This window comes from Grus americana, chromosome 2 (genome assembly GCF_028858705.1).
Source record: "Grus americana isolate bGruAme1 chromosome 2, bGruAme1.mat, whole genome shotgun sequence".
Taxonomy (NCBI): Eukaryota; Metazoa; Chordata; class Aves; order Gruiformes; family Gruidae; genus Grus; species Grus americana.
The window spans coordinates 55908189-55935766 of record NC_072853.1 but is presented as its reverse complement, the minus strand read 5'-3'; the positions used below and the strand labels follow the sequence as shown (position 1 = coordinate 55935766).

Here is a 27578-nt window from a genome sequence, read left to right as displayed (position 1 = left end):
AGATTAAAAGTATGTTTCAAAATTAAGCACTTCAAGTAAAGAGATGTTTGCTTTATTTTCCCAGTAGAGTTGTTGTTAAATAACACCCAAATTGCATGGAGGAGCTGCTGGGCACACTGATGATAAAGGGGATGAATTGAGAGTACATAGACTGCCTTCACTCTAGCACACTCTCAGCTTTCAACTCATATAATTCAAAGTTTATTTGCGTGTGGTTTCCTTCGTGTTTTCAAGGTACTTTTAAATTATATTACTTGGCAATTGCTGCAATTCTCTCTCTCCCTCTCACCCAGTCTGGGCTTTGCAGCCCCAGGGGCTTCAGGACTGATCCCACATACTCAGCGAAGAAAGTACTCTGGCATCCTAAATGCCCAAGTATTGCATCCACAGAGCGCTGCTAGCTGACACGCTTGGCCCTCCTGTTCTCTCACTTCAGGCTGTAAGAGGAAAGTACCAGCTGTCTGTGGTGTCTGTGAGAGCAGAAAGGGTGGCTGAATGGGCCATTAACTGATGAGAAGGGTTTAATGGGGCAAATCCAGCTGAGCTGAGCTCTGTAATGTAGTATGAGAAAAAGATCAGGAGGCAGAGTAGAGCCTAGATGGTCTTGCCCTCTTTCTTACCCTTCTTGCTCCTTTCCCCAGCCTGCTGCTCCCAGAGTGCTTGCTGTCGCCAGGTGGTTCCAGTGTTATCTGGGTCACAATGTTTGGGGTTGTTTACTGTTAAGGCTTTTTGAGGATGTGGCACAGAATAGCAGGAGGAGGGTGGTATGCTGACAGCATTTTGCTGATTATGTAAGTGAGATAAAGAAGTGGAAATACTCAACCTTTATCATGGTAAGACTGAATGGAAATCTACGCGACAAAGAAAACTTGCTTCTCCCTGCTGAAGCTAAAAGCTTGCAGGCAAACTTTTCCAGAGAAGGTCACAAGAACCTTTTATAATGGAATGCGGCAAACAATCTAAAGCTCTTTCTAACATAGACGGATATATAAATAACACTAAATACATGCAGTCACCGAGCATTATATTTTTCATTCCCCTGTATGAACTAGATTTTTGAAATAAATTAGCATTCCTTAGTAAATGGCACTGACCAATCTATGTACCTGCAAACAATTTGGTCCCAGGGTATTTTAAAATTTAGGCTAACTTGCCCTGAAAAAGTAAAAGGTACAAATGATACTGCCTTGTAAGAGTGAGTCCTTCAACAGATGCTGAAAAGCCCTCATAGAAAAAATATTTGCATTTGTATGCTTTTAATGCAAATTCTTTAAAACTTTACTGACTCTTACATACACTTATCTTTGAAAAAAAGAGAATATCCACAATAAGACATATATTACACAATTACCACAGATCCATCACCTTAAATTAAAAAAAAAAAAAAGCCTTGCAAATTACAGTCATTCTAAAAATCAAAATAGCTTAGCCAGCTGTTCAAGAAGTGCATACATTCATCATTACTGAATGCATTACTGCTTTAAACATGCAAAATTCCAAAATAATCTCCTTGAAATAAACACAGCAACAGCCATAAAACATGCTGGACCTGAAATTGAAGACAAAGCAAGCAGTATTTGTTGTATTAAAACTCTGACAAAATACATTTTAATCATGTCCAGTCTTACGAATTCTAAAACAACCTGGAATGCCATTTGGCCTTCATGATTAATGTGTACTTTATCACTGTAAACAGAGCTTCCTGAACATTTTTATAATGTCTGCTTTTTGAGTCAACATTTAAACAATCAGCATTGCCCTTTTTCTCCTTTTATGTTGTGGTTGTGTGAGGATTCTAAATAAGGTAGAGGATAGCAGGATTTTTCATATTTAAGTAGAGAAAAGAATTTAATCACAGAAAAAAGCTGCAATTCTGAATGACCTCAGGTATCAGCTTTGCTGACTGGAATGGCAGAATTTGTGCTCTCCTTATCCATCTCAGGAATTAAAGAATTTTATGTGACATGGCTGATGTGTCGATCAATAAAACAACAACTATCATTTACACTGCAAGTTTAGTGCAGTTTCAGAAGTCTGCATTAACCAAGCTGGTAGTTGTAGCAGAATCAATAGACAAGGCATCTTGCTTAGTGGTGTGCATAAATGAAGTATGGCTAAACTTTTAACACCCAATGAATACAGACTGAAATGATAAAATCCGTATGCAGAATGTGTTCTGCAAGCTATGCAATGATGGTGTGCTTGAGAGTGTAATGCACAATAAAATGTTAAAAGTTTTAAGAAATTCTTACTTTAATTTGCACTCTCTGCTTCGCTCAGTATTTACATTGTGAGTTTGCTGTCAGCACTCATTTTATTTTAAGACATGTTGCAAAGGACCTCGGTAAGTTTGCTGCTGTGTGTTCACCTGTCAGTTCTATAGCTTCATGTTACTTTAAATCTCTCCTCCTATTTTCCTAATCACTCATCCCCTTATTTGGCACACTTTAATCTCCTAACTAGATCCTTTCTATTGTCAGTGAAGTTTCTGACATGTCACTACTGCTATAGGAGTCAATCATCTTTAGTTCATGATGCAGATAAAAGGGAATGGAACTGATTTTTTATTAATGGTCTAATATGTTTGTGTTTAAGCAACAATGATTCCAAGCGGTATTATTTTAATCCAGATGCTTGAATTCAGAAGGACTACACTATAGCTTTGTGAGATAAAGACAAACATAAAATCACTCTGTTTCTAATCTAATCTGCTAAATCAAAGTTTCATTAAATCTCCTTTAATTGCTTTCTGTTGTTTTTTTTTCTCAGCTTGTTCAGACTTCCCCAAAGTGTTGCATTTTCTTTTTGAAAAGCTGCCTGAATGACCAACAGGATGACATTTCCTAAATGCAGATCTACATACATACAGTATAGTAAAAAAACCCCTAATTATATGAAACATTGAATATTCTGAAGAAACCCAAAGAACATTTATTTTCATTCACACATACACGAGTATACTAGATCTGTCTTTCCCAAACAAACAGAAATTACCAAAAAACATAGCATCATGATGAAAATAATTGATAGCTGTTCATTATAGGGGGAAACTCTTCCTACAGTAACAAAAAAAATTTACCATTTTTGATGATACTTGATTAGCCAAAAGGAAAAACATCCTAAATCTCTGAAAAATTTGTATTTCTCTCATCTGTATTTTCATTTATTCAGAGTATTGAGCTCATTACTGGTTCTCATTCAAAATAATCTAACCATTCCTCTGTTTTGTTCACTGAAAAGTGGGCATCTTGTATTCTAATCAATGAAGGACTTACACTGTAGTTGTGTATCTGGCTGTGAAATTAACCTCTGCAAACTGGAAATTCATTAACGGCTACTATATAACACTAAAGAAACTACTGGTTTTCCAGGTTGATTTTTTTTTTTCTATTTCTACTACCATGGTCAATTAAATGTAAATACTTTATGAATGTTACAGTACATATTGTCTAAATTGGCTAACTTACTAAGAGTTGATTATCTTAAATCTGTGAAGTAAACAAGAGTGAATATTAAAGACAGTAGTTCTGCATAAAAAATGTGATATGCCCTTGAACTTATAACACTGCAGTAAGCAATTACCTTAAAGAAGCCACCCACACAACAGAACTATGGCTTTGTTCCTTATCTTCAAAGAACAAGCCACTTGCATCTGGTTCAAATCCTTTAAACAATACATGAACACTCAACATCAAAGCACTTTCATTTTCTTCAGTTATTTAATTTAATTAGAGCTAATACAGACATGAATTTAGACACTGATTGCTGTGTAGAAAATCCCCAGAAAACATGTTCAAGAAATTAATCAATTTGGTTTTAATTTTATAAAGATTGTTTCCCCAGTACCTGACAGGAGCGCCTCTGCTCTGTGCAGGTTTCAGCAAGACTGTCACAGTGCTGTCAGTTTGATTCAAAGGTGTTTCAAGTTCATATGGTGGCATAGAGGGTGCTAGAATAAGAAAAGAAAAGAGGCAAAAATAATCATTATTCCTGTATTTCTTCTTTCAAGAGCTGTATCTTTATTTGAATAGGTAATTTTAAAGACTTCTTCAAATACAAAGATCATATTATAGGTCTAAGATGCTTTCTGTTACAAGTGCGAGACAACTGTTAAATAACTTCAGCAAAAAATAACACAAACAAAGAAATCCCAGCTCACTGCCAATTTCAAGCCAGCAAACAGATACTAATAGGAGTAAGTTTGCAGAAAGTATTGAGAATCCATGACTTGGAAAGGAAAAGTTATCTCAAGAAGAGCATCTGCAAATGTGCATGCTGAAATGACTGTAGTTTTTGAAACTGAGCCCAGCTTTCTCAGTATGTCAGTGGCATTAGGATACACTCTCAGAATTTGTCATTCCAGGAATTCTACCTAGTGCTGCAACTGTCTTGGGTCTATTGTCCACCACAGACATCATTTACAATAACGAAGCAGGATTATCACCATGAGAGCTTATCTTGGTTTGAAAGCACACTCAATAGCACTTTTGCAAACTGTGTCTTCATTAAGGAATTACAGTTGTGATTAAAACAAATGGTGCCTCAGTCATTGTCTTTTTCTGTTGTTACTTTTTTCAGTGCTATCATCTAGTCGCATTTTTATCATTCTATTGGATGGAAGGCTGCTCCGTTAATTGGTTGTTTAGCAGTCTGTTGTATCCTTATTGTCCAGTTAATGATGATACACAATTACCAGATTTAAAGGCTATAAAGCAAAAAGTGGTCATAACAATGATCTTTTCTGACCACAGGAATAATGCAGGGCAGTGAACTTCCCTAAACTAATTCCTGCTTGAAAAAGAAAACACATTTGGTGTGGGAGAAGATCTTTTCTTTCACAGGTTCTTCAATGGCTAATTATACTTTATGTTGAACACGGAGACCTATTTGGCATCTCAACTTGTTTAACTTCATCTTCCAGCCACTGGATACTTTGTGTACCATCCTGATGAAGTCACTCCACAGACATTATGCTCCACATACAGATAATATCAACCTCTAGGATCCTCTAGCAAATTAAAAAGCTCCAACAACATGAGTCTTTCCTTCAACTCTACTTTCCAATCCTTTTCACCCTCCCAGTAGTAGCTGCATCTACTTGAAAGGTATATGAACTTCTCTCTCCTTTATCCATATTGCCCTATATAGCCAAGTAAGAATTGCATTAACACTTTTGTGCACAACTCTTCAGTCTGCTGTGAAAACAGTAACAACATCTTCATTGCTTTTCATTGATATTCACCAGTTTTAAAATGTTTCACAAACAAAAAAAATGTTCAAACACCTCCTTGTAAGCTGAGAGGGTTTTATTCTGTTTACAATCCTGGACATAAGGCACAAACATTTAGACTATTCATTTTAAGTAATTTGGGTACCCACTTTGAGAAGCCTAAAGACATAATATTACACAGTTCTTTAAAGAGCCAGACTCAGTTTTCACATAATTCAGTTTTGCAGTTTTGAATATCCAGAACTTGTTCACGTAATGCCCCATCCTGAAAATACGGGAAACACAGAGTAACTGCATCTCCAAAAAGCTGTATGAACTCCGAACATTTTTGGAACACTGTAAGTGTAATTTCCTGCCCTCCGTCTCCTGCCCACATCTTGACAAGTCTTGTAATCTTCCTGACTTATGACTCCTAGGTCCCTACTTGCACTCTTTACTAATCTTAGTCTCCCTCCACCAAAATTGTCTTCCTGTCCAGGACAGGAGTTGTGGTTCTCCCAGTTCCACATTTTACTCCTGGCTACTTTTTCTCTTCTCCACAAATACTTGGACATTATCTATTCTTACACTCTTCCTCCGCCACACTGCCCGCATGTAAAGAAGGAGCTTATCAATAAGCAGAAAACAGGAGATACTCCTCCTGTTCACAGTGTTTGCAACTGCACACCCTGGTCTTCAGCAGCAGAAAGCTGAGATGCACTAAAAGATAAGGCCCTTAGAGACTCTCTGTCTGTGTTGGGCCATACTTAGTTGGTGAACACAGCTAAGGCTCTAAAAGCTTGGAGAACTTAAACCTATCTAGTGAGCACGGCATCTATGGTGACATTCGCTGCTCAATTCTGTCATGTTTCCACCATTTGTGTGCAAACTGCAACATTTGCAAATTGCTTAAATCTGGACAGATTTTCAGAGTGATGGCTCACAGTAATGTCTCTCTTCTTGCTAAATATTTAAATCCTGTTGAAAGCACTTCAGTAATGTATCAGTCAACAGAATTTTTCATGATGTCAGCCATGTTCCTGAAATGGATGAGATTCTTCTTAGTATGGAAGGTAGCGTACAAAATTTCAGCCTGCACAGCTGACTTTTCACAAAGTTATATGCAACAGAACAGAGTCTTCTAATAGAGTGCCCATCAATTTTGATAGCATGCACTTCTCCAAGCTCTGCTTTTGGTAATACGTATTTACATACAGATCACTTCATCCATCAATGCTAATCACACAACTGTAGAATGAAACATGGAGAGCTGGAAAAGGACTGTTTACAAGGGCATGGAGTGACAGGACAAGGGATAATGGCTTTAAGCTGAATGAGGATAGATTTAGATTAGATGTTTGGAAGAAATTCTTCACTGTGAGGGTGGTGAGCCACTGGAACAGGTTGCCCAGAGAGGTTGTGGATGCCCCATCCCTGGAAGCATTCAAGGCCAGGTTGGATGAGGCTTTGGGCAACTTGGTCTAGCGGAGGGTGTCCCTGCCCCTGGCAGGGGGGTTGGAACTAGATCATCTTTAAGGTCCCTTCCAACCCAAACCATTCTATGATTCTATGGCAACTATTTACAGTACAGAATAGTACTATTCAAACATTTCAGACAGGAAATTAAGAGTATTTTATTCAGGTGAAAATGTAGTTTAGAGTCAGATAAATTAAAATGCAATGACTCAGTTCAGAAATTGGTCAGCATGCACTGTTGCCACCTCATCTGTTTGAAAAAAATAGTTAAATCTTTCACTCATAAATGTTCAGCATTTTTGTTTCACATCTCTCCAAAATGGAGAACACTGGCCACATCAAGAGCCTCAAAGCCTTATAGCGAGACAATGAGATCACAGGCCAATAGCACTGCAAAGAGGGTACCATATTCAACAGATAAAATTTCGGTTGTGATTTTTCAGTGATACTAGGAAATGTACGCATTCTGCTTCTATTTTAAATTCATCAAGAGATTGGCTTTAACTACTCATGGATAAGCCATAAACCTTGCCTGTTAGTACAGTAACTAGGACGAAGTAATGAGAGAGTGGGGTGCGGAAAAGACAGCTTGCAGTCTCATTCCCAAGCATGCCTGCAATGTCTGTTCACATTAATGAGTTTTAGCTGGTGACATATCAAATTTAGAAAAGAACAACAATTTAAGATCCAGCTCTATTCCCAAATACCCAGATTCTGATCCACTGTCAATAGTCTCCTTCCTTCCTCATTCTAATAAAGGCTGATTCTGCCATCCTTATCAAGTCTTGCTACATCAGAAATTGATTTCTAACAGAAAAAGTTTCCGCACAGTATAGGAAAGGGGATGGAAAATTATCCCCATCTTTACTGAACAGTGTTAATTATGTTTAGACTTTCTACAAAGAATAATTTCCTAACTTGAAAATTAATGACTTTTTTTTCTCTCTACAAACACCTGTACTGGCAATAATTTCCACCTTACATTAACCATCCTTTCCTATAATAAGAAAAAATAAATTGCTGTATTTCTGATTCACACTTGTTACTTTTTTTCATTCCAGTGAGGACAGAAAATGAGTGATGCAGAAAAGTACACAGAGTGAGAGTAAAAGTGAAAGATTTTGTACCCAAATGATTTCTTTTAGCCTTTCTGAAAAGCAAAGTTGACTACAAATAGATAAGGCAATTTTCTGTAAATATAATCCAGGGGCCATAGTTCATCTTTCAGTTTAATTCCCAAGGAGACTGTAAAGAAGTCAAGAGTAAAGGGATTTCAACTGTAACTTTGCAAAACATTTTGTCATCAATTGCATAAGCATTTTAGACTACGTAATAGTATTGCAGCCCTTCAGCTAGAGAAATGAATTGTTCCTCTGCCTCTGGGAGGGCTTTAAAATATTGCTCGTGAACCTGCAGAAGTGACAGAGTCATGCTGCTATTATCTGAAAACCACTAGTCTTGATGTTCTTGTCTAATACAGTTTCATATCCACTTCAGTCCACACGCCTGCTAGGAACATACGCAGGCTGGCAGTTAGCTACACTTTCTAAGCGAGCGCTAGACGTATAGTATTTCTGCTCTACTCTCAATTGTTCATGGCTCATTAAAGAGATTTTCCAGCACCGTTACTGTACTAATTTAGAATCATGTCAAGGCTGACTAAGCTCTGAATGGAACCCTCATCCTCATGTCCAAAAAACCCTATGCTAAATGTTGCAACAGCAGCTGGCACTGACTGCAGGCACATAATTCATAGGGTTTCTTGGGTGATAAGTTACAGTTGTGAATAGGAATTTCAAAGGACCAGTTGATATTTAAGCACTTGGAAGTTTTTCAGATATGTTAATATATGTCACTTTGACATCTTCAGGGACGAACGTGTATTTTACTTTTTCAATTTGCTGCTTGTTAAATCCTAAAAAAGAAGCAAACAACAAAAGAATTACCCATGTCATTATCCTAAGCAAACAATAACATTCTTTAATCAAGTACCTGATATTTTAGTGGTGAACTGATTTGTGATTGGAGGTCCAAAGCCTTTAGCTGTGCTGGCTCTAATGGTGAAAGAGTAGGTAGTGCCAGGATACAGTCCAAAAAAGAGATAGTGCGTTTCATTTCCTAGCTTTGAGACTCGTCCGCTTTGATTGGATAAATCTATTTCTGGGTCAAAGGAACTGACTGCTTTGTAGGTGATCTGCAAAAGAATAAGAAAGTTATAAACCGCCTTGAGCAGACGGACAGAGATTGCATCTTTATCCAGTAAACCCTTCTGATGTATGCGCTGTCAGACATTTTATGATAAGCTATCTTACTCTCTTATACTCTTCAAATCCCGAATCCCACGAAGGGACACAGAAACTCAGCCATAACTGGTATGAGTTATTACTTTTATAGATACAGAGACTTAGAGGCAGCTAGATTACAACTCTAAAGGATGGGTTCAGGCTTACATTAATTCCTTCAAGAAGCTGGCTTTAACAGTGTCATTTTTTGAATTCATCTTACTGTTGGTTTTGATCAGCAACAATAACAAAACCAAAACAACCAGGTAAAAACAGATAAGTGAATAACAGAAGGTGTGGCCCCCAGTTCCAGCTGACTTCACTATAATTACACTTTGCTCTGAATAAGATTATCCGTAAAAGATGATAAGGGCAGCTTAAGGCAAATTTTTCAGCAAGTGGGTAGAGCTTGTATTTTAGTCTGAAGCTTAGCTATTGTAATTGCTAATTTGGAATTTTTCAGGTTATTATATTGTACCTAGGTCAGATTCTCATTTGGAGGAAAGGAGAGATAAAATGTTAAGTAATATATACAGAGTGTATCCTCGGTTCCTTCTTTGATTCAAACAGTATTTTTAGCTTTCATTAGAAATGTTAATATAAGTTCACAGTAAAACTTTATCCAGATTTCTTCTATTAATTACTAATTTCCATGCACTGTAATGAGAATTTAAAAATAAGAAATCCATTAAAAAATTAAAAAGTAAAAATGATTCATCTCTCCTTTTTACTTTTAAAGTTTCATTTCTATGAGAATAATTCCAACTCTTATTATATAAAGTGATAATTGACATTCTTTCTGCTATATTTATTCCATATCATTACAATTAAGAAGACACATAAAACAATACATAGAAACATCTAAGTGTCAGCATTACACACCTTAAACACTTGTAATTTCCTTAAACCTCTGACTTAATGAAAATTGATTTTTATATGACCCATCTAATATAACAACAATAAAGTGCTGAAAATTAGTAATAAAAACTTTGATAACACCTAGATAAACCTCGACATTATTTCAGTAGATATAGGCAGATCCTCTACAACTCTTCATCCATAAATTGAAGTGAAAGTGCCTTAAAAACCTCTCAACTAACCCTCCTAATTATAACAGAAGAAGATTACTCTACCAAATATCTGAACTGTTATCAGTAAAGAAATTAAGGTTACATATTACCCAAAACACTCTCCCTCTCTGATGCTAAGTGTTGTTATATCTGCTTGTGGGAGAGTGGGTCATAAATTTCTTTGGAGATTTTAAAAGACAGGGTAGACAATTATATCGCAAGTATATTTTATATACAGCTGATCCTGTTCTGCAGCAGATATGTGAACTAAAGGACCTCTTGCAGCTCTCTTTAACTCTGGTTTTTAGATTTCTATGATTCTTAACTGGATTTTCCAAATTATCATGTTAGATTCTTAGAAATTTTTTGCAGTGTTTAGTTATTAGATAGCTAAGTGGCTGACGTTCTGTAACGAACTAAGTTCTTCCATGGATCATGCAGAACACATGAAAAAAGAAGTTTTTTGCCTGGCTAAAATCAACTTGCACTGTTTCTGTATTTTACTCCCATCTGTAAGACTGTTCCTACTTTTTTTTTAAAAAAAACCAACCCTATTTTCTTATGTCCACCATTGCTAATGCCAGTTCGGCTTTGCAGTGATGAAAAAAAAAAGGGCATAAGGGTCATTTTCTTTCTGGATGTTGGGTATTTTTATCAAATTTAGATGAAACTTTGTCCAAAGGACTAATCCCTTTATTCCTACAACTATGGACCTGTACTGGTGATAGAGGAGCAAAATGGTACAATTTGTCATTATGTCATTTTTTCATCTAAAGACTTTTTTCATTTAAATATTGGTAAAATAATTGGATTTGCACTTAATTTCACAATAGCAATGAAGGCTTTAATACTTGATACTTCGACACACAGTTTTTTCCCACCACATACATCAAAAGACTATCTCCTTCAGGCACTATAAACAAATGTCTGGCCCCAGAAAACAAGTTATGAGATTTTTAACAACATAGAAAGTTAGGTACGCAGAGTAAGAAATGCTAGACGCAGAGGTGAGATTGAGCTTTCTCTCTGGGAGCAGGGATGGAGACTCAGGACTGCACGTTAAGTTCATCTATCTGCTGGGAACAAGAGCCTGGGACCTCCTCCTGAAAAAAAGTGTCTGCGGCTGTAGTCTTAAGGCTGCCCCTATAAAAAACAGTTACGAGCTGATGAGCTTGCCCTGGAAAGAACCACCTTGCTCCTAAGTCTGACTTGGGCTTATATACTTGCAGTTTTGCCTCACCCAAGCTGCATGTCTTCAAGTCTAGACTAAAGTACCCAGCACTCTCGTACTTGCTTTCCTCCTGGCACTACAATTCTTTCACCTCTGGTTGTGTACAACCCAGTGGCGAGTGACAAGTGAACTGGAAGAGCATTCACCCCTTGCTGTGGCTCTGTGCCTGAGTCACTTCCCTGCAGGCAAGATTATCATGAACTGGGGAATCCCTCAGGCTGAAATGTCCCCTACCCAGGCCTCCTCCTTACTAGGTTAGCGCTCATCAGCTAGGCCATTCTCTGAAAGGTGAATGCCATGAGCACTATAGTTTTCACGAACATACCAAATATGCCGTATGTTTGTATAAGAGCAGATTCTGTGGCAATGCTTTTTAGACCAGGATTGTTGATGTACACACAGCCAAGGCTTAGATGCCTTTTTGTCTAAGCTTTGGCTTGCAACAAGGTGCAGGGAGGAGCTAGACACCTTACTTTTCTCAAGCCTGGGTGATTTGGAGCTGTGCTGGATGCATTACGTTAGCACCACAAAGATCAGCCAGAGAGGTGCCTACTGAGACATCATGGGTAGTCTAAATCAACCTATAGAACACAGGTACCTAAATTCCATCTAACTTTTCTGGATCTTATCCTGTGAGCTACTTCAATTAGCTAAAATATATCTGAAGTGTACTTTCATATTTCAACTGAAGCATATGTTTAAAATAGGTAAAATGTCTCTGTGATTCACTGTGTATATTCCTTAGCCTCCAGGTAGTTTGCCAGTCACATTTATAAAAACTTTGTGATACATTTTAGGCTTATAAGCAAACATCAGGGGAGAAAAAGTATTGACAAACAAGTCTTCAGCAACTAGGTGTCTGTTCATGTCCAACCACCTGACTGGACTGAGTTGGCATCTTTAGAACAAGGGACGGTTTGGTTGCATCAGTTTGTTGGTATCTTTTACTTAAACACTAATTAAATCAAGTTTCTGATTTAACTGATTGCCTTTCTCCCTCCGTCTCTGCTTTGAGGCACAGTAGACCAACTGTATAAGGAGATATGAGTATTTTCAATATTCTCCTCACTGTTGGAATGCTAGGTCCTTTTGATGTTCAGACACTTGCACGGGCCTGACTACCTTAGAAAGTCTGGCCAAGAGATTGTTTTCCACCTTGGAATACACCTGCACAACTCCCATTACAGCTGATGAAGTTACGTATGAATATATATTTAAGAATGAATTGCATGTATACAGTGCATATACTCCTCTGCAATGTAACTAGACACGCATGCATGTTCATAAGCAGCAAGATGATTCAGCACTGTGTGTTTCTATGTACATAAAGCCCAACATCAGTAAAAACATTAACATATAAACTAAAACATTCTGATCCCTGAAGATAGCCAACTGTTGAATGAGCTGGAAAGTAGTTAGCTTTATAAAAAATCAATCCATACTTTTTCATAACGTTTTACCCTCTCACAATAAAATAGTTTTCAAAACAGTATCAATAGGTTACCATTCAATTTAACTTTTCTTTTACACCACATCTCATTTAGGTGTTGGGTTTTTTTTTTCTTTTTAAACAAAGCATTTCAATACCAATTTTGTAGTAAGGTCAGGTAAGAAGCTTAACAGTGATTACTGTCTGACAGCTTAATCTGTGCAGTCTTTTGTCAATTTTTCTAAAAGGTATTCAGGCAGAGGTTCCACATGAGGAAAAGCAGTGATTTTTAGACATCTAACAACATATAATTTTGTTGAATTTGCATTTTAAAAATGCTAGATTTTTTTTTTAATTATGTCTGCTTGTTTCTATTACAATAGGCTTCCCATAATGAGTCTTATCTAAATGTGATGTTGACTGTCACCACTATGTTATGTCTCCTATTTTTTTAAAAATTCACTAAGATCTGTCTTTCAATCTTTTAAATATTTGATCCACAATACTAGATAGAATGCTACATCACATTGTTCTAAAAATAGCAGTTTTCTTAAAGCTGATAATCCAGGGACATTTTGGGTCCTGCAGTAATTCACTCCTACATTATATATTTGATTTTATTACTTTGTAAGTGCTATTATCTTTAAAAAGAATATTCATTTTACAGAAACTGGAAAAAAATATTTTAATTTTCTTACTAATTATGCACTTTTGAAAATCAAAACTATACATAAAAATTAAAACATGGAAAAATGCTAGGTACCTCATACAAAGTAATGACACCATATGTTTGCGCTGGTTCTCTCCACTGAAGAAAAATCTTCTCTTCAAAGGTACTCCCTTGAATGGATTCAAGTGGCACAGCACTTGGGACTAATGGGTAAGAAAAGGAAAAAATACTGTTTTGAGAAAACCTTCAGAAGGAGACACTCTGCTTAATACTTGCACTGCCGTGGCATGAAACCCATCCATCCATCATGTCTCAATCTCTTGTTGAGATATAGTACGTATTCTGCAGCATTTGGTGAACTGCTAAACAGATCACATATAACCATATATAACCTCCTCTTCTCTCTGAGTAAACCATCTCAATTGCATATAAACTCTTAGAAAATAGCACCCATTATTATTTCTCCAAGACTGAAACAGAGACCAAGCGTAGCTCAGGAGGAGAATGATTTATTTAACATGATAGTGCCATTAAGGAAACATATGTGTCACCTTCAATATAAGAAGGAGTTAGTGAGCGTCTCACTTTTTCAGTAAAACACTCCTGATGAAAGAAAAGGACAATTCAGCTTTTTATAAAGAATTAGGTGATATCTCAAATATAAATTCTTGTAAATAAAATCAACTTGTGATATCCACTTATCAATAGTGTTACTGTCCCATAGTGAAAAACATATTAAACATTCATATATGAAAATGGACAAGCATTGAAGTAACAAGGTATAATTTCAACAGAATGAACTAGAATGGTTAGCTTGGAAAGACGAGCCACATGTTGCAGAGAACAGTGATGCTTACTGACATTAGGCCTGAAGACCTACAATAGGATGAACATAAGCAAATTATGAAGCAGCCAAATTGAAAATTTGTCATTATTCATTTTTCTTAAGGTGTCTTAATTTAAAAGAATGACCTCTGAAGAGTCAGGGATGTCAGAAGGTTCTCATAAAAGATATGTCAAGGTATATACTTCTGTTTCCTGGTTGTTCTGCAACAATTACCTTATCCCCGAGCCAACCTCAATGCAGTTTTCAGAGAAGGAGATGTGTAAACAGCACATGAACATGTATCTGAGATTTTATTTTTGTAACAACACTTGCAACGGAATATGAAAAGAAAACTCTGAAAAATGCACACAGGACTGTTGTGAGGGAACAGGCATTGATGGGTTAGCAGTTTTTCACAAACTGCCTGTGAAAATCTAACAAGAAGATACACTTAACATTTTCCACATCCTAGAGAAAGAAGGTGGGAACTATTTGCTGCAGTGGTTGAAATAACTTCTCAGATCCCTTACTGAGATTTATCCAAATGGTTAAAGAATAGGAAGATCTGCAAGCAAGACAGCCGGTGACTCCTTCCTGCTGCTAGGTCTGGTAGAGCACTATCCTCCTCCTCCATGCTGTTGGTGTTTACATGGTTTGAGACTTCATAATCGTCACTCCATAGCTCTCTGCAGAGTCCCTTGTTCTACCAAGGGCAAGCTCCAAGGACATAGGTGATGGTTTCTGAACTGTCTTACCAGTCCTGTATGGACCAGTAAGATTATGCCTTTACAGCAACCTTAAGTCTGGGCACTAAACCTTGCTTCCAAGGAGCAGACAACTGGCAAAACTCATTTGGAATCATGGGGTTAATTCTATACATGTAAAGGGAGAGGAATTAAATATAGTGTAAATAATTTGGAAGTAGAGCAAAACACTGTGGTAACCCTCTAAAATTATCCAAAGGCCATAAACTCTGAGGAAGGTTAAACACTGGCAGAGGCTACCTAGAGAGGTTGTGGGATATCTGTCTTTGGAGATAATCCAAACTCAGCTGTACAAGAGCTTGAGCAATCTCCTCCCACTTGATCTGCTCTGAGCAAAAGGCTGGACTACATGAGCTCTGGAGGTCCCTTGTAACCTACATGATTGTGTGATTCAAAAAATTATGATAATTGTTTGGGTCAGTATACTTCGTTGTGTTACATCCAGATTGATGTACCTTACTGAAAATGTATGGTACATTAAAAAGTTATAATTTTTGTTCAAGGTATTCTCTCAACCACTGATGCTGGTTTTTAATAGGTCTTGGAATAATATACAGTTCCAGAGGGCCAGGAATAAGAAAATATTACACAAAATCTTAGAGATAATACATAAACGGCCCAGATAACAATAAGGTCTTTAGCTTTGTCATCCTATAATTGAACCGAATAAAAATTAGAGGATGACAGCAAAATTAATTCTAATTAAACATTTTTTTGTTAGCTATGCTCTGTCAAATCTGTTGCAACAGCAACTATACATTCCTAAATTGTTTAATTTATTCCCTCATATATTTTGATTAGAAATTAGTACTACATACACAAAACCAACACAGCATATATTAAATTATTGAATGGTTTAAATGACAGACTTCAAGTATTTATTATAAGATGAGCTCATCACTGCTGAAGTCATTTCTAGAAATATTTCTAACATGTTTGCAGTAAATCTATCGCTGACCTGGAAGAAAACAGAAAGCCATTCCTGTTCAGATTGCAGATGATAAAAATGGGAGGAGGACAGGTCTGTTATATAAAGCAATGCCAGTCATTTGATAAGGTTTCTTTGAAGAGTATGCATTTTAAAACGGGTAAAAGCAAGGTCAAACCCCCTACGGTACACTTGTAGAGGGCACTAAGGGGCCATACCTCAGTATCATAGTGTTCTCGAAAGGTGAAACTGATTCCTGGTGCATGACCAATGCAACAAGGAAGTCTTATTTTGGTATCATAGCTAACAGAGCTCCAGTAAACTCCCTGCATGTATAATCACAATAATATTACAGAGGACTTAGGAGGATGGTATAACCTTTTCATGCAGTATTACTACAGCATTACAGAGACACAGTAGCAAATTCTGCTGTCCACGCTTCAAAAAAGACACTCACAAATTGTGTTATTGCTCAAACTGAGAGATCCGAAAACCCCACGTCAGCTGAAAATTATTAAAAGGAAGGGAGTATCTATATATTTGAATGTCTGTATATGGAATATATTGTCTGAATAAGCAACTAAGCATCCAATGGTTGGAAAGCTAAAGCTAGAGAAATTGAAACTGCAAATCAAGAACAAATATTAAATGTTGAGCATATCACTCAATAGAAAAGCTTACATGATGATACTGGGGACAATCACTTGAAATTTCTTCAAATTGATACTGGAATTTTTAAGAGGCAGAACATAGTTCAAGCACAAGTTATGAGTTTAATGAAGAAATGATTAATGATGTGTGATGTTATAGGTTATGTAAAAGATCATTATGACACTTTTATGGACCCTTTACTGCCTTAAAATTGCTGAAGTTGGTGGAAAATCTGTTACAGATTTTAGTGAAAGTAGAATATGTCATTACATAGAAAAGTGTATTGATTATCAGGTAGTATGCATGTACAATGTGTATATATATGTAAATACAAAAACTCACCATCTTCATCAGTTTGTACTACAAGTTCTTGGCTTTCTTTTCGTCCTTCGGGATTCATCAGTACTAATTTGATGCTGACATTTGTGTACGGTGACAGATTAGTAATTGTGTGCTGGGGATGTGAACTTTCTGTATCCCAGCTTACTTCTTCTCTCACTTGCTCTTGTCCTCCAGCCTGGTAACGGTAATGGACTGTGAGGTTGTATCGATGGCAACGTGTGACATTATATCCAAATGGTTCCCAGCAAATAGTGATTTGTCTAGATTTGATCTCCACAACTTCTAGGTTTCGTGGCCCACGCATTGGATCTGCAAAATTACCAACATAATTCTGGTATGATTATTTATTCATATTATAGTAAGTAACATGAGTAATAAGAAGTTATACAGTTCTATAAATATGACATATAAGCAGAAACAGAAATGCATTCCTTTTAGTGAAAATGACTGAAAAATCGGGGAAAAAAACAGTCAGAAAAGGAGACAGAAGTGTCTTTTATGAAAAATGAAGCACAAACAAAATACCAGAAAGTTTTTATGCTTAAATTCAAACTGCATGATACAGTTTAAATGACGCTTACTTTTTTACTTATCTGTTGCTCACAAAAAATAAATATGGCCAATTTTTTTTACAAATTAATTTGTGTTAACACATTTAGAGCAAAAACCTTCACAAAACAAGTATCTAGAAAGAAAAGGTAATTTTAAGGAAAACTTGCAAATACATGGTGGTTTTCTCCCAGGACTGTTTATACAAAGGAAAAGTGTTAGGTGGTTCTTCAGCTATTTCGTACTCATTTGTTTTTAAGTTAGACTGTATGCAATTACTCGATCTCTATTTGGCCAGGACATTAATATTCCAATTCCTTTAAAATAGTCCATAGGGTTCTTTTCCCATAAACATTAGTTGTTAATAGCTTTTTTTTTTTTACCACATCTAGAATAAACAGTGCAAATAGCTCAGATTGTAGGAGTCGTTTAGCAAAGAATCAAAAGAAGTGACAGGAGGCACATCAGCCAATATCCTACTGCATCTGACCTTTCCTCAAGATCTCCCAGCTGATAACCAGCCATAAATCACATCTAACAAAATCATACCCAAGAACTTATGGCTATCTATATACAAGAACCACAGATTGTGGTTGATGAAGTTAAGTTTTCTTCAGTCCTACTGATCCCAGCAATTGAGATAGAAAAGTGAATCCAAATTTCCACCATATTACAGCAAAAATAAAGTTCACACCCCTCCTCCATTTTCACCCCACAATAATCTGGGTTTTTTTCATACTGGAGCCATCAACAAGATTAAAGATAATGTCTGGTTTTATCCACTGCTTCACTAGTCAAATGCTTAGATGACTTTTAATGAGCTAGAAGCCTCTTATACGTAAACAAATTAATATGCATCTTCCTTCTTTTATGTTTATTAATCAACATGTCTTCACTAGGAATGTTCTAAACAATTTACACAGGATTTCATCTTTTTACTTTTTAATAAAATCCCTGCATGCTTGAAATATTTGTTCAAAGATGTTATTCATCTTAACTCCTTGAAGAAAAAGTGTTAAGAAATTGCTTGTTCTCTCTCATCTACAAAGCAGGGTATTTTTTTTCCTCTTTCAAATCCTCCAGCTCCTTCTTTTTTTTTTTTTAATTAATTGCCACTACCCAACAGTCTTGATCACCAATATAGAATATTTGCCAATTGGTAACAAAATGGCAAAGCAAAACAAATTCAGTAACAGATCTAATCGTGGTCTCCTTTCTAGTGACTAAACTGACTGGTAAAAATGTCCTGACTGAGGATAAGTCACTACAGAGCCATTTATTTGCTTCCAAACTCAGATACCCCAGCTAAGAATCCTGGTGTTTGGGACACTTTTTATTGGTATAACAATTAATGACAAGCAAACCTCAAAGACTGGCAAGTCCTAAGAGTTTCATGTCTTCCTTAAGCATTTACTTCTGCATAATTCAGACATAAATTGCATGAAAAGGGAGGGGTTTTTTTGGGTTTTTTTGTTGTTTAGTATCAGCTTCTGAGCATTTCTTCATTTAGGTGAGACTATGAATAGCAAAGGACATTTGATGGGTATTGTGTAACTATAATACTATCTGAATGAGCTAAATAGGACTAGAAAATCAACAGAATTGAGGTGACCCTGACATACAACATCAAGCAGTTGAACAAAGCTCCTAGCTGCAAGAATATGCAACAGTCTGCTTAGTTCCGTAGTAGGCACATTAGATAATTCACAGGGGAGCTGAGAAATCATTTTGTTAGAGACATAAAACTAATTCGTAGCATTTTAAAACTGAACTCAAGTGGCTGTACAAAAAAACTGGATCAAAATCTATGCACGATTTCTGCTCAGGGGGAAGATATTCTTATGTCACGTTATCTTAGTAAAAAGTACAAGTTAGCCCTCTAGTTAAATCTTGAAGTCATTGCTATGAGAATGACAGATACATTTTCACTTCTAACAAAACAGACAAGGGAAAAAGGAGATTAAATTGTAAAAGATGGAGACAATACAAGCTTTTGTTGATATTCACAGGATAAAGCTCATCAGAGAAGGCAAATGCCCTGGTTGCTTTGGTTCCTGACTTGCTTCTGTAATCTACAGTATCAGACAGGTACACAGCTCATATCTTTTTCTTACCATTCATTCAGAGATTATGCAACTGATAGGGCCCTAATGATCCCTTCGTGGGCTAAGCCTAGTGTGTCAACCAGTCAATGTGTCAACCAGTCAATGACTGAACTTGGTGGAAAGAAAGGGAAAGGTAGGATATTGAAAAAATCCAGGACACAGCAGAGAAAGACATTTAAGCAAAAATAAAGCAAGACCTTATATGATGCATCAGGTGGGATAACTGCTGGTTTATGGGGGATGTCCAATGAGAAAGTGAGGTTGAATATTCCAAAGAGGTTTGTCCATGAAAGAGCCTCTGAAGATACAGGCCTGTACTCCAAAGAATTTACCCACTTTGTGTCCTCTCACTCTTAAATTCTCAAAATGGACATGGTTAGTGGAATAGATGATGCTTTATTGTTTCTTTCATTAAATAAACCTAATTCCTGGACTACCACTACTTCATTTGCTTTATTAGATTTTTCACTCCAATACCACACTACTTTCATTTATCAGACATGACTTCATTACAGACCTGAGGATATCAGTTCTCATCTGCTCTATATAGTTGAGTTTTCAGTCACAACAGATCCATACGCTTCAAGTACATGACAATTTTTGGTTAAATTCAGTTAATTCATACAGTAAGCAGAAAAGAAGTTAAACATGTCTACTTTTAACCAGAAAAAAAGGCTAAGGTAACAATGGAATTTTGAGATTAAAAAACATGTGGCTCAAAAAACAGCCATGAAAAATAACAGTTATTGCAACAAAAAATAGATAAAGAAGATTCCTTTTATCAAGTTAGCACTGAGCTTCTCTGGAGGTATTGTTGTGTACCCCAGAGGAAACATTTAATGTGATATGGTTCTGAGAGCATAGTACATCGCTTCCAATACACTGGAAAGTAGATGCTCTTCATCATGAAGGACGTAGGATACTTGGGGAAAGAAAACTGTTGAGCAACACAAAAAGAATGACAGCTAATGACTGTGGTTTAAAAGGGAAAGCTGAATTAATTACCACAGCATGATGATTTCATTTAGTTGATTTTATTTTCTGCAGGATCTTTTTATCACTTTCCCATGGTAAGTTCCCAACTTTAAGTGAAAAAGTAAGCATTCTATAGAGATGCTACTGCTGTGCTCATGAGACTTGGACTAACTATTCATGTAGGACTTGAAAGTTGTCATCCTAGCAATGGTCTACTGTTGTGACCTTGCATCAGGTAAGAAAAGGGATAGCTACATAAAGAAGTGTCATTTCACAGTGCTAATCACAATTGAAATCACATTTTTTTAGAGTAGAAGATGAATAAGGAGATTAATATGACATACTGATTATATTACATGCAACATAGACACCTCATACCACAACAGCTATTTGCTGACCTTTTGCTTTTGCCTTCCTTGGTAGAGGCCCACCCGCAGAGAGGTTATACAGCCAGACCTCTCCATTCACTCTGCTGTTCTCTAGATGAACTGAGCCTCTGTTGTTCCTCAGTATTCCAGCTATTTTCTTATGCCTCACTGGTACAAATCAGGAGGCGAATGGGGAAAATAAGGCCTACCAATTCACATGAGAAGAGGTTTTCCTCCCAAAGGACTGCACTGCCTGTCATGCCTGAAGCTTAGCCAGGTAGCTCTTACTAATTCCCCTGCTGGCGCCTGCAGCATTTTTCATACTGCTCTCCTTCTGCCACCTTCAGCAGGGTATCACGCAGTGAAGTCTGACAGTTGCAGCTCTGACCTGAGGGATCAGCAAGCCCGGTTCTAGCCCTGGCACTTTAGCATCCCATTTAATCGGTGATCTTGGCTCCTTCTCTGGTCCCTTCTGTTTTCCTGAGAATATGGAGCAGAGAATGACAGGCAGGATCAATTTCCATTGCAGCTGCAATTCACAGCTCATTTCTCTGGAACTTCACACTTTACCTCTTACCACAAGTACAATGCTTTTTCAGAAACTCAATTTCAGAATCACAGAGACATTTAGGTTTATTTTTAGCATCCTATCATTGATCATCAAAACTTGGGTTTAGAACGAAAACTCAGACTGGAAGTTTTGTCTTTTCACCACAGACTGCACAGACCTACTGAAATACAAGAAGAAGAAAGGAAGGGCATGGTGATTTTCTGCAACTCCATGATACTCCAGTAGCTGCAGACATCTGGTACATGTTAGATACCATTTGAAAGACATCTGAGCAATAGGAATGAAGAATTTACTTCTTATCTAGGAAAACTATTTAGGGCGGTTTAGCTCTGTAATCACATGTGATTTAAATTCCAGATTGGACTCTATTGTTCTTCAACAGGAAGTAAAGGATGAACAGAACAAGAAAATGTAGAAGTTTAACATGAAATCAGAATCATGTGAAATTTAAGATATTATCCACTACAGCTCTTTTAAACACAAAATTTAACTAATGATAATTAAATGTACGGGCTTTGTCACAGATTGCCTATGCAGTCTTGTTCAAATTAATTAACATCTTTTCACATCAATTCCCTCTGCATAAAGTGGGAGTCATAGTACTCTAGCATCAGTATCACAGGATGTCGCATGTAACTTCATGAACACCTGCAAGGAACTTGCATACTATAGTTATAGAGACCATAGGCACATACAAACTCTAGACTTGATTCCACACACTAAATCAGGGCCACATCTTATTCAGCAGTCAATTTAAGACACATGCTTTGTTTCAGACAAGGCTACATGTGTTTTAAGTCAAACACATGCTTTAAGAGTTCACCAGCGCTGGTAAAAGTGATCAGGCTGCCAGTGCACTTTACTGAATCAGAACTACCTTCCAGGGAAGAACGAAACAGAACAGCTGAGGAGGAGACATGGGAAGATAACTTTTCCTTGCAGAGAAACTACACCATTAAATGCTTAAACATTTTTTAAAAATGGAGATTACAACTCTTACTTTATATATATTTATGCACACCATATTTCATCCTTGCTTCTCCTTACTTGGTAAAACCACACCTGCAGAGGTTATAAAGCCAAACTTCTCTACTCATTCTACATTTCTCCAGATAAACAGATGGTCTGCTGCTCCTCAATAGTCTATATATTATGTTATGCCTCAGGGGCACAAATCATGAGGTAATGAAACACCATTTCATCTATATGGGTGAAATATCATTTCATCTATTGGACAACAGACTATATGCCTCCTGAGCCAGCTGCTATCAAAGTAACAATGTTTGCTTTGTTTTCAGAAGACAAACCTCAAGATTTGTACATCTATAGTCAACAACAAACAAGAAAGTAGGTAAAATATTTTACTTGTGTTTGATTTGATTTGATATCCAATCTACACATGACTGCAAACAATTTGAGGTTGTTTGCAAACTTGATCAGTCAGTTTTGTGAAAGATCACATTCAGCCGCGATGGAGTGATTTTTGTACTGTAATTATTCTTCCTCTGAGTTCTTCAACAACAGATTGAAGTTCAAAAAGAGCTTTGCTTTGCTCAAAATATCACGTTTTATCAAATCTGGTAATAGATCACGGTTTTTCAAATTCCAATTTACCAAAATCTGCAGAGCGCAGTGAGGAAAAAAACAGTGGGCAAGATTTTGGGTTGTGTAATTTAACAGCTTTGTAACAAATTTTTATTTAGGTCAATCAAAACACATTGGTTTACTCGGTTGCATCTCAAATCCAAAGGAGCAGTTAAATTTGTTAATATAAAGAACTGCTTTGTGGTTACAACTAGAGGAAGAAAAGGGGCACTTTTCTTGATGATTTTTCATACTGTCCCTTATTTGGGTTACAAAAGAAAGGAATCAAATAAAGAGGAGGCAAACGAAGAAACAAAGTGACAGATGACTCATAAAATGAGCAAAATCAAAATCCTAATATTATGTTGCTGATGTCACTGTCCTGCTGAGTCCAATCATTTTAAAGTAAAACAAAAGACTAAGCTACACAAAGCTGTGAAAGATCCAGAAACAACCCTTGGAGTAAAGAGGGGCACCTTATAGGTTGGTCATCTTATCTAAGACCACAGTGCGTTGTGGCAACAAGCAAAAACGTTAAAAGCAGAAAAGAACAATCATAAATTTGTAAAAAAACTTAAAACACTGGTTTCATCTGGTATATCTCTACCTCCTTTTACCGAGCAGCCATGGAAATTGATAGCAATAGTTACCAAGATTATTTAGGTAAGAGTAAATGACCACAGAAGATACCTAGCATCTCCTGGAAAGATTTCAACTTATGGTATTTAAAATTCTTACCAGTCTTTCACTGTTACTTGCTAATAGCATTTCCAAAAGCACACGTCCCTCCTTCTGCAAAAATAGATGCCTCCCACAGAAAAGCAGCACTTCTATCAGTCTTCTAAACGTACTCCCTGACACTTTAAAAAATGTTAGGATCCAAGCCCTGCAGAGCTTCAGCGCTAACCAGAGAAAGAACTATGAGACAGCAAAACTGAAATGATAGTCACCTGCAATCCAGAAGAGGAAGAAATAATCAGTTATATGTATATATATATAAGATGCTGAAAACTGGACTATGCCTGGTTTTCTTCAAGCAAATTCTGGAGAAAAAAAAAAGCTTATCTTTATTTTTTTTTCTAATTTTCTTCTTTTTAATTATTATTCATTTATCTTCCACAGTCAAAGTGCCAGTGAAGGAAGATGAACACAAGGGTGTATGTACCGTAAAGTTATCAGGATGCTAACTTTGAGCAGCAGCCTATGGGTATCCCTTCTGCACACTTCCAAGTTATTGCAGATTAAGAGCACTGAGAGGCAGGAACAAGCTTCCTGCACCTCTGTGAATGAGATCAGCATCCACAGTGTCACAATGGAGAGAAGGTGTCAATAAGACAAGACTTAAGTATAAAAAACCACATCTCAGGGCAACCCCACTACAGATAATTTTCTATCTCTGGACTAACCACTTCACAGCATTTGAGAACTGGAAGATTCTCGTTCACAGCATGTGCTCATACGCAGCCTCTTTTTCCTGCCAGGCATGCCAGCATTCTACTGGGCAAAAGAGAAAAGCCAGCATCTCCCAAACTATCCTGCTGTCAGTAAGATTATAGCTAACACCATTCTTCTTCAGCATGGAACGAGATGCAAGACTGTGCTTCCACTGATTTTGTTTCATCATATATTTTGGGAGTATTGTGTAGTTAAACCTTAGGTATCTGTATGAGGTACGACAATAGCATTTCTCCTAGTTTATATACAAAGAAACTGAAGTTCAAAAGAAATAAATTATCTGCTGAAGGCTACAAAGCATCACCAAAAGCTGTGGAATCTTAATTCTCAGTCTCGTTTCTTACCCAACAGGTAAGAAACTCAACAGGTTTTTCTGTACTTTGTGGCCAGAATTGGTTAGTTCAACAATGTGCGAGCTCAGAAAACAATATAGTGCTCACAGCAATAAAATGAGCAGGGCAAGTTTTTAAAATGAGTCCACTTGAATCCTCATTCACTTCTCCTCAAATTCAAATGTGAGATATAGTAGAGTTCTACTTTTTCCAGAAAGGATCATAATTACTAATAACAGCTTCTGTCATGGTTTAACCTGTCAAGCAGCTAAAACAACCACACAGCCATTCACTTACTCCCCACCCCCCAGTAGGATGGGGGAGAGAATCAAAAAGAATAAAAAAAGGTAAAATTTATGGGTTGAGATCAAGACAGTTTAATAGGACAGAAAAAGAAAACAACAACAACAATAATAAAAATAATAAAGAATATACAAAATAAGTGATGAACAGCACAATTGCTTACCACCCAAAGCTGATGCTCAGTTAGTTCTTGAGCCAAACTACCTCCCGGCCCACCCCCAGTTATATATGGAATGTGACGTCATATGGTACGGAATATCCCTTTGACCAGTTTGGGTCAGCTGTCCTGGCCGTGTCCCCTCCCAGCTTTTTGGGTGCCCCCCACCTTCTCGTTCGCAGGGCAGTATGAGAAGCTGAAAAGTCCTTGACTGCTTGGCAACAACTAAAAAATCAGTGTGTTATCAACATTATTCTCATCCTAAATCCAAAACACAGCGCTATACCAGCTGCTAGAAAGAAAATTAACTCTATCTCAGCTGAAGAAGCCAGGACAGCTTATCACTAGGAGAATTCTTTTGTGATATTTCTAGCTCAAACACAAGCTAAAATTACAGGAATTCTTGGGAGAGAACCATGATATTTAGCCAATTATCAAAGATTCATTGAAAGCACATTCTAATAAGCATCCAAGACATCAGCTCACTGCTTACAAAAAGTAAGTGTAGCTCTTGCTTGAAACCAGATGAGACATTTGATTTAAGCTTTTAGTAATGTATTATTACAAGCACTGGATACAGAAACATGAACGAGTGATGTAATCCTGCCTGAGATGGTGTCCTTAACTTTTTCATCTCTTGTTCTCCAATGCATGGCTACACATGTCCCATGAGGTCTATATCTTCAGGCTGACATTCACAGTTGCAAAATATATTGGTCTAATCATCAATAACACCCTTTTAAAGTTAGCAGTATTTTTTAAGTGTTAGTTTCTATACAATGTTTTCTTTCATGAGAAAGCTGATATGAACTTTTTACTTTATAGTAAAATTTAAATATGAACCAATGCAAATTGAATCCAATATTTCTTTATGTTGTCATTTTATAGGTATACTCTGAATGGTGAGTCATTTAAATTCTAATACATTTAGGTAAGGAATGAAAGAAAAATATCATTCTGTATATTTTTGTCAAATTACCTACATTACATGATTACTCCTCCACAATCAAAATCAGATTTTAAGTATGAATGATACAAACAAGATTACATTCTGAATCTGCAACAGAGATTTTAGTTGCTTGTTTAAAATGACATACCTAGCTATTCAGTAATCACTTTATAATAACCCCTTTCATTTCTAAATCTACTTAGCCATCAGCCACCAGTAAGGAAAATGCTGGCAGTGGTTTTTACAACTACACATTAGTTTTACATTTCATGACAAGCTAATTCTAGAGAGTTCGAAAGACAGACAAGCATGTGTTCTCAAGGTTTTCTTTCTTTTGCATGAAGGAAGCACACATCTAACTGAGAAATGAAAAATAAAGAGCACAGACATATACTTTTCACTTCACACATATGGCAGTGACAATTTATCCCAACCTCACCCCAGGAACCTCCGTGAATATGTAAATCAACAAGAAATAAAAGGTTGCGACAAATAGCTCTCAGAAGAATTACTATAGTAAGATGGCAAATAAAGTGCCTATTTCTGGTAGATGCTACCTTTGGTAGATCTACCTTTGGTAGATACTTGGTTCAGAACGATCTCTGAGGAAAATTAAAGTCAAATGACCTATGTTGCATATATTGTCCCTCTTGATTGAATCACAGGCATTTAACCCTTTTTCTGAGTTGATCACATGGCTGGTTTACAGTGTCATTATAGTCCCTTCCTATCCCATGTCCATCGTATGTTAACATCATATGTTAACAAAGCAGATGTCATTATCTCCTGATCTGACACACAGACACATTTAACCAGACATGTACCTCCACACTCGTGACACCTTCAGAAGTCGGCACAGGTAGCAGACTTCCAGACCAATTTATACAGCGAGCAGCCCACATGCTGCTCATATTTGAGAAGCCACAGGCAACACAAAGGAAGCTGAAGGTCTGAGGAATTGCTCTTGTGGCCACCTGAAATACCTCCTTCATGTAGTTAGCACACAACAGTACTGTCTTCACTGAACATGAAACCATCTGGTAATACAGGGTCAATACAGAAACTTTCAGATACACTGAAAGATGGTGCAGGTGGCTGGCTCATAATTAAGTCCATTCATGAGAACAACAGATGGAATTTGACCATGCACCATGAACAGGGGAAATGGCATTAATGTAGCATACACTCTTCTACTCAGTTGTCAAAAAATGGGAACCCAGGAGAACAGTATAAACATTTAGAAGTTCTGGTGTGAGGGAAATACCTTTTTCCTGGAAATGGCTGGAATACATCTATGACAATGTAGTATGGCAAACCGTTCTCTTTATACACTAATACTGTACATGTATTTT

The 27578-nt window shown here is 36.9% G+C and overlaps 1 protein-coding gene across 10 annotated transcripts in view; it reads right to left on the bottom strand.

Annotated features, from left to right (window-relative positions):
• The window catches only part of PTPRM (protein tyrosine phosphatase receptor type M), a 502968-nt gene that overhangs the window by 208982 nt on the left and 266408 nt on the right, over positions 1–27578 (bottom strand). For all 10 annotated transcript variants that reach the window (XM_054814410.1, XM_054814411.1, XM_054814416.1 and 7 more), the window contains 4 exons: positions 16879–17187; positions 13461–13570; positions 8678–8879; positions 3847–3949 (listed from right to left, as the gene is read on the bottom strand). In XM_054814410.1, coding sequence (XP_054670385.1) covers positions 3847–3949; positions 8678–8879; positions 13461–13570; positions 16879–17187 — 724 coding nt within the window. The remainder of the gene's footprint in view (positions 1–3846; positions 3950–8677; positions 8880–13460; positions 13571–16878; positions 17188–27578) is intronic.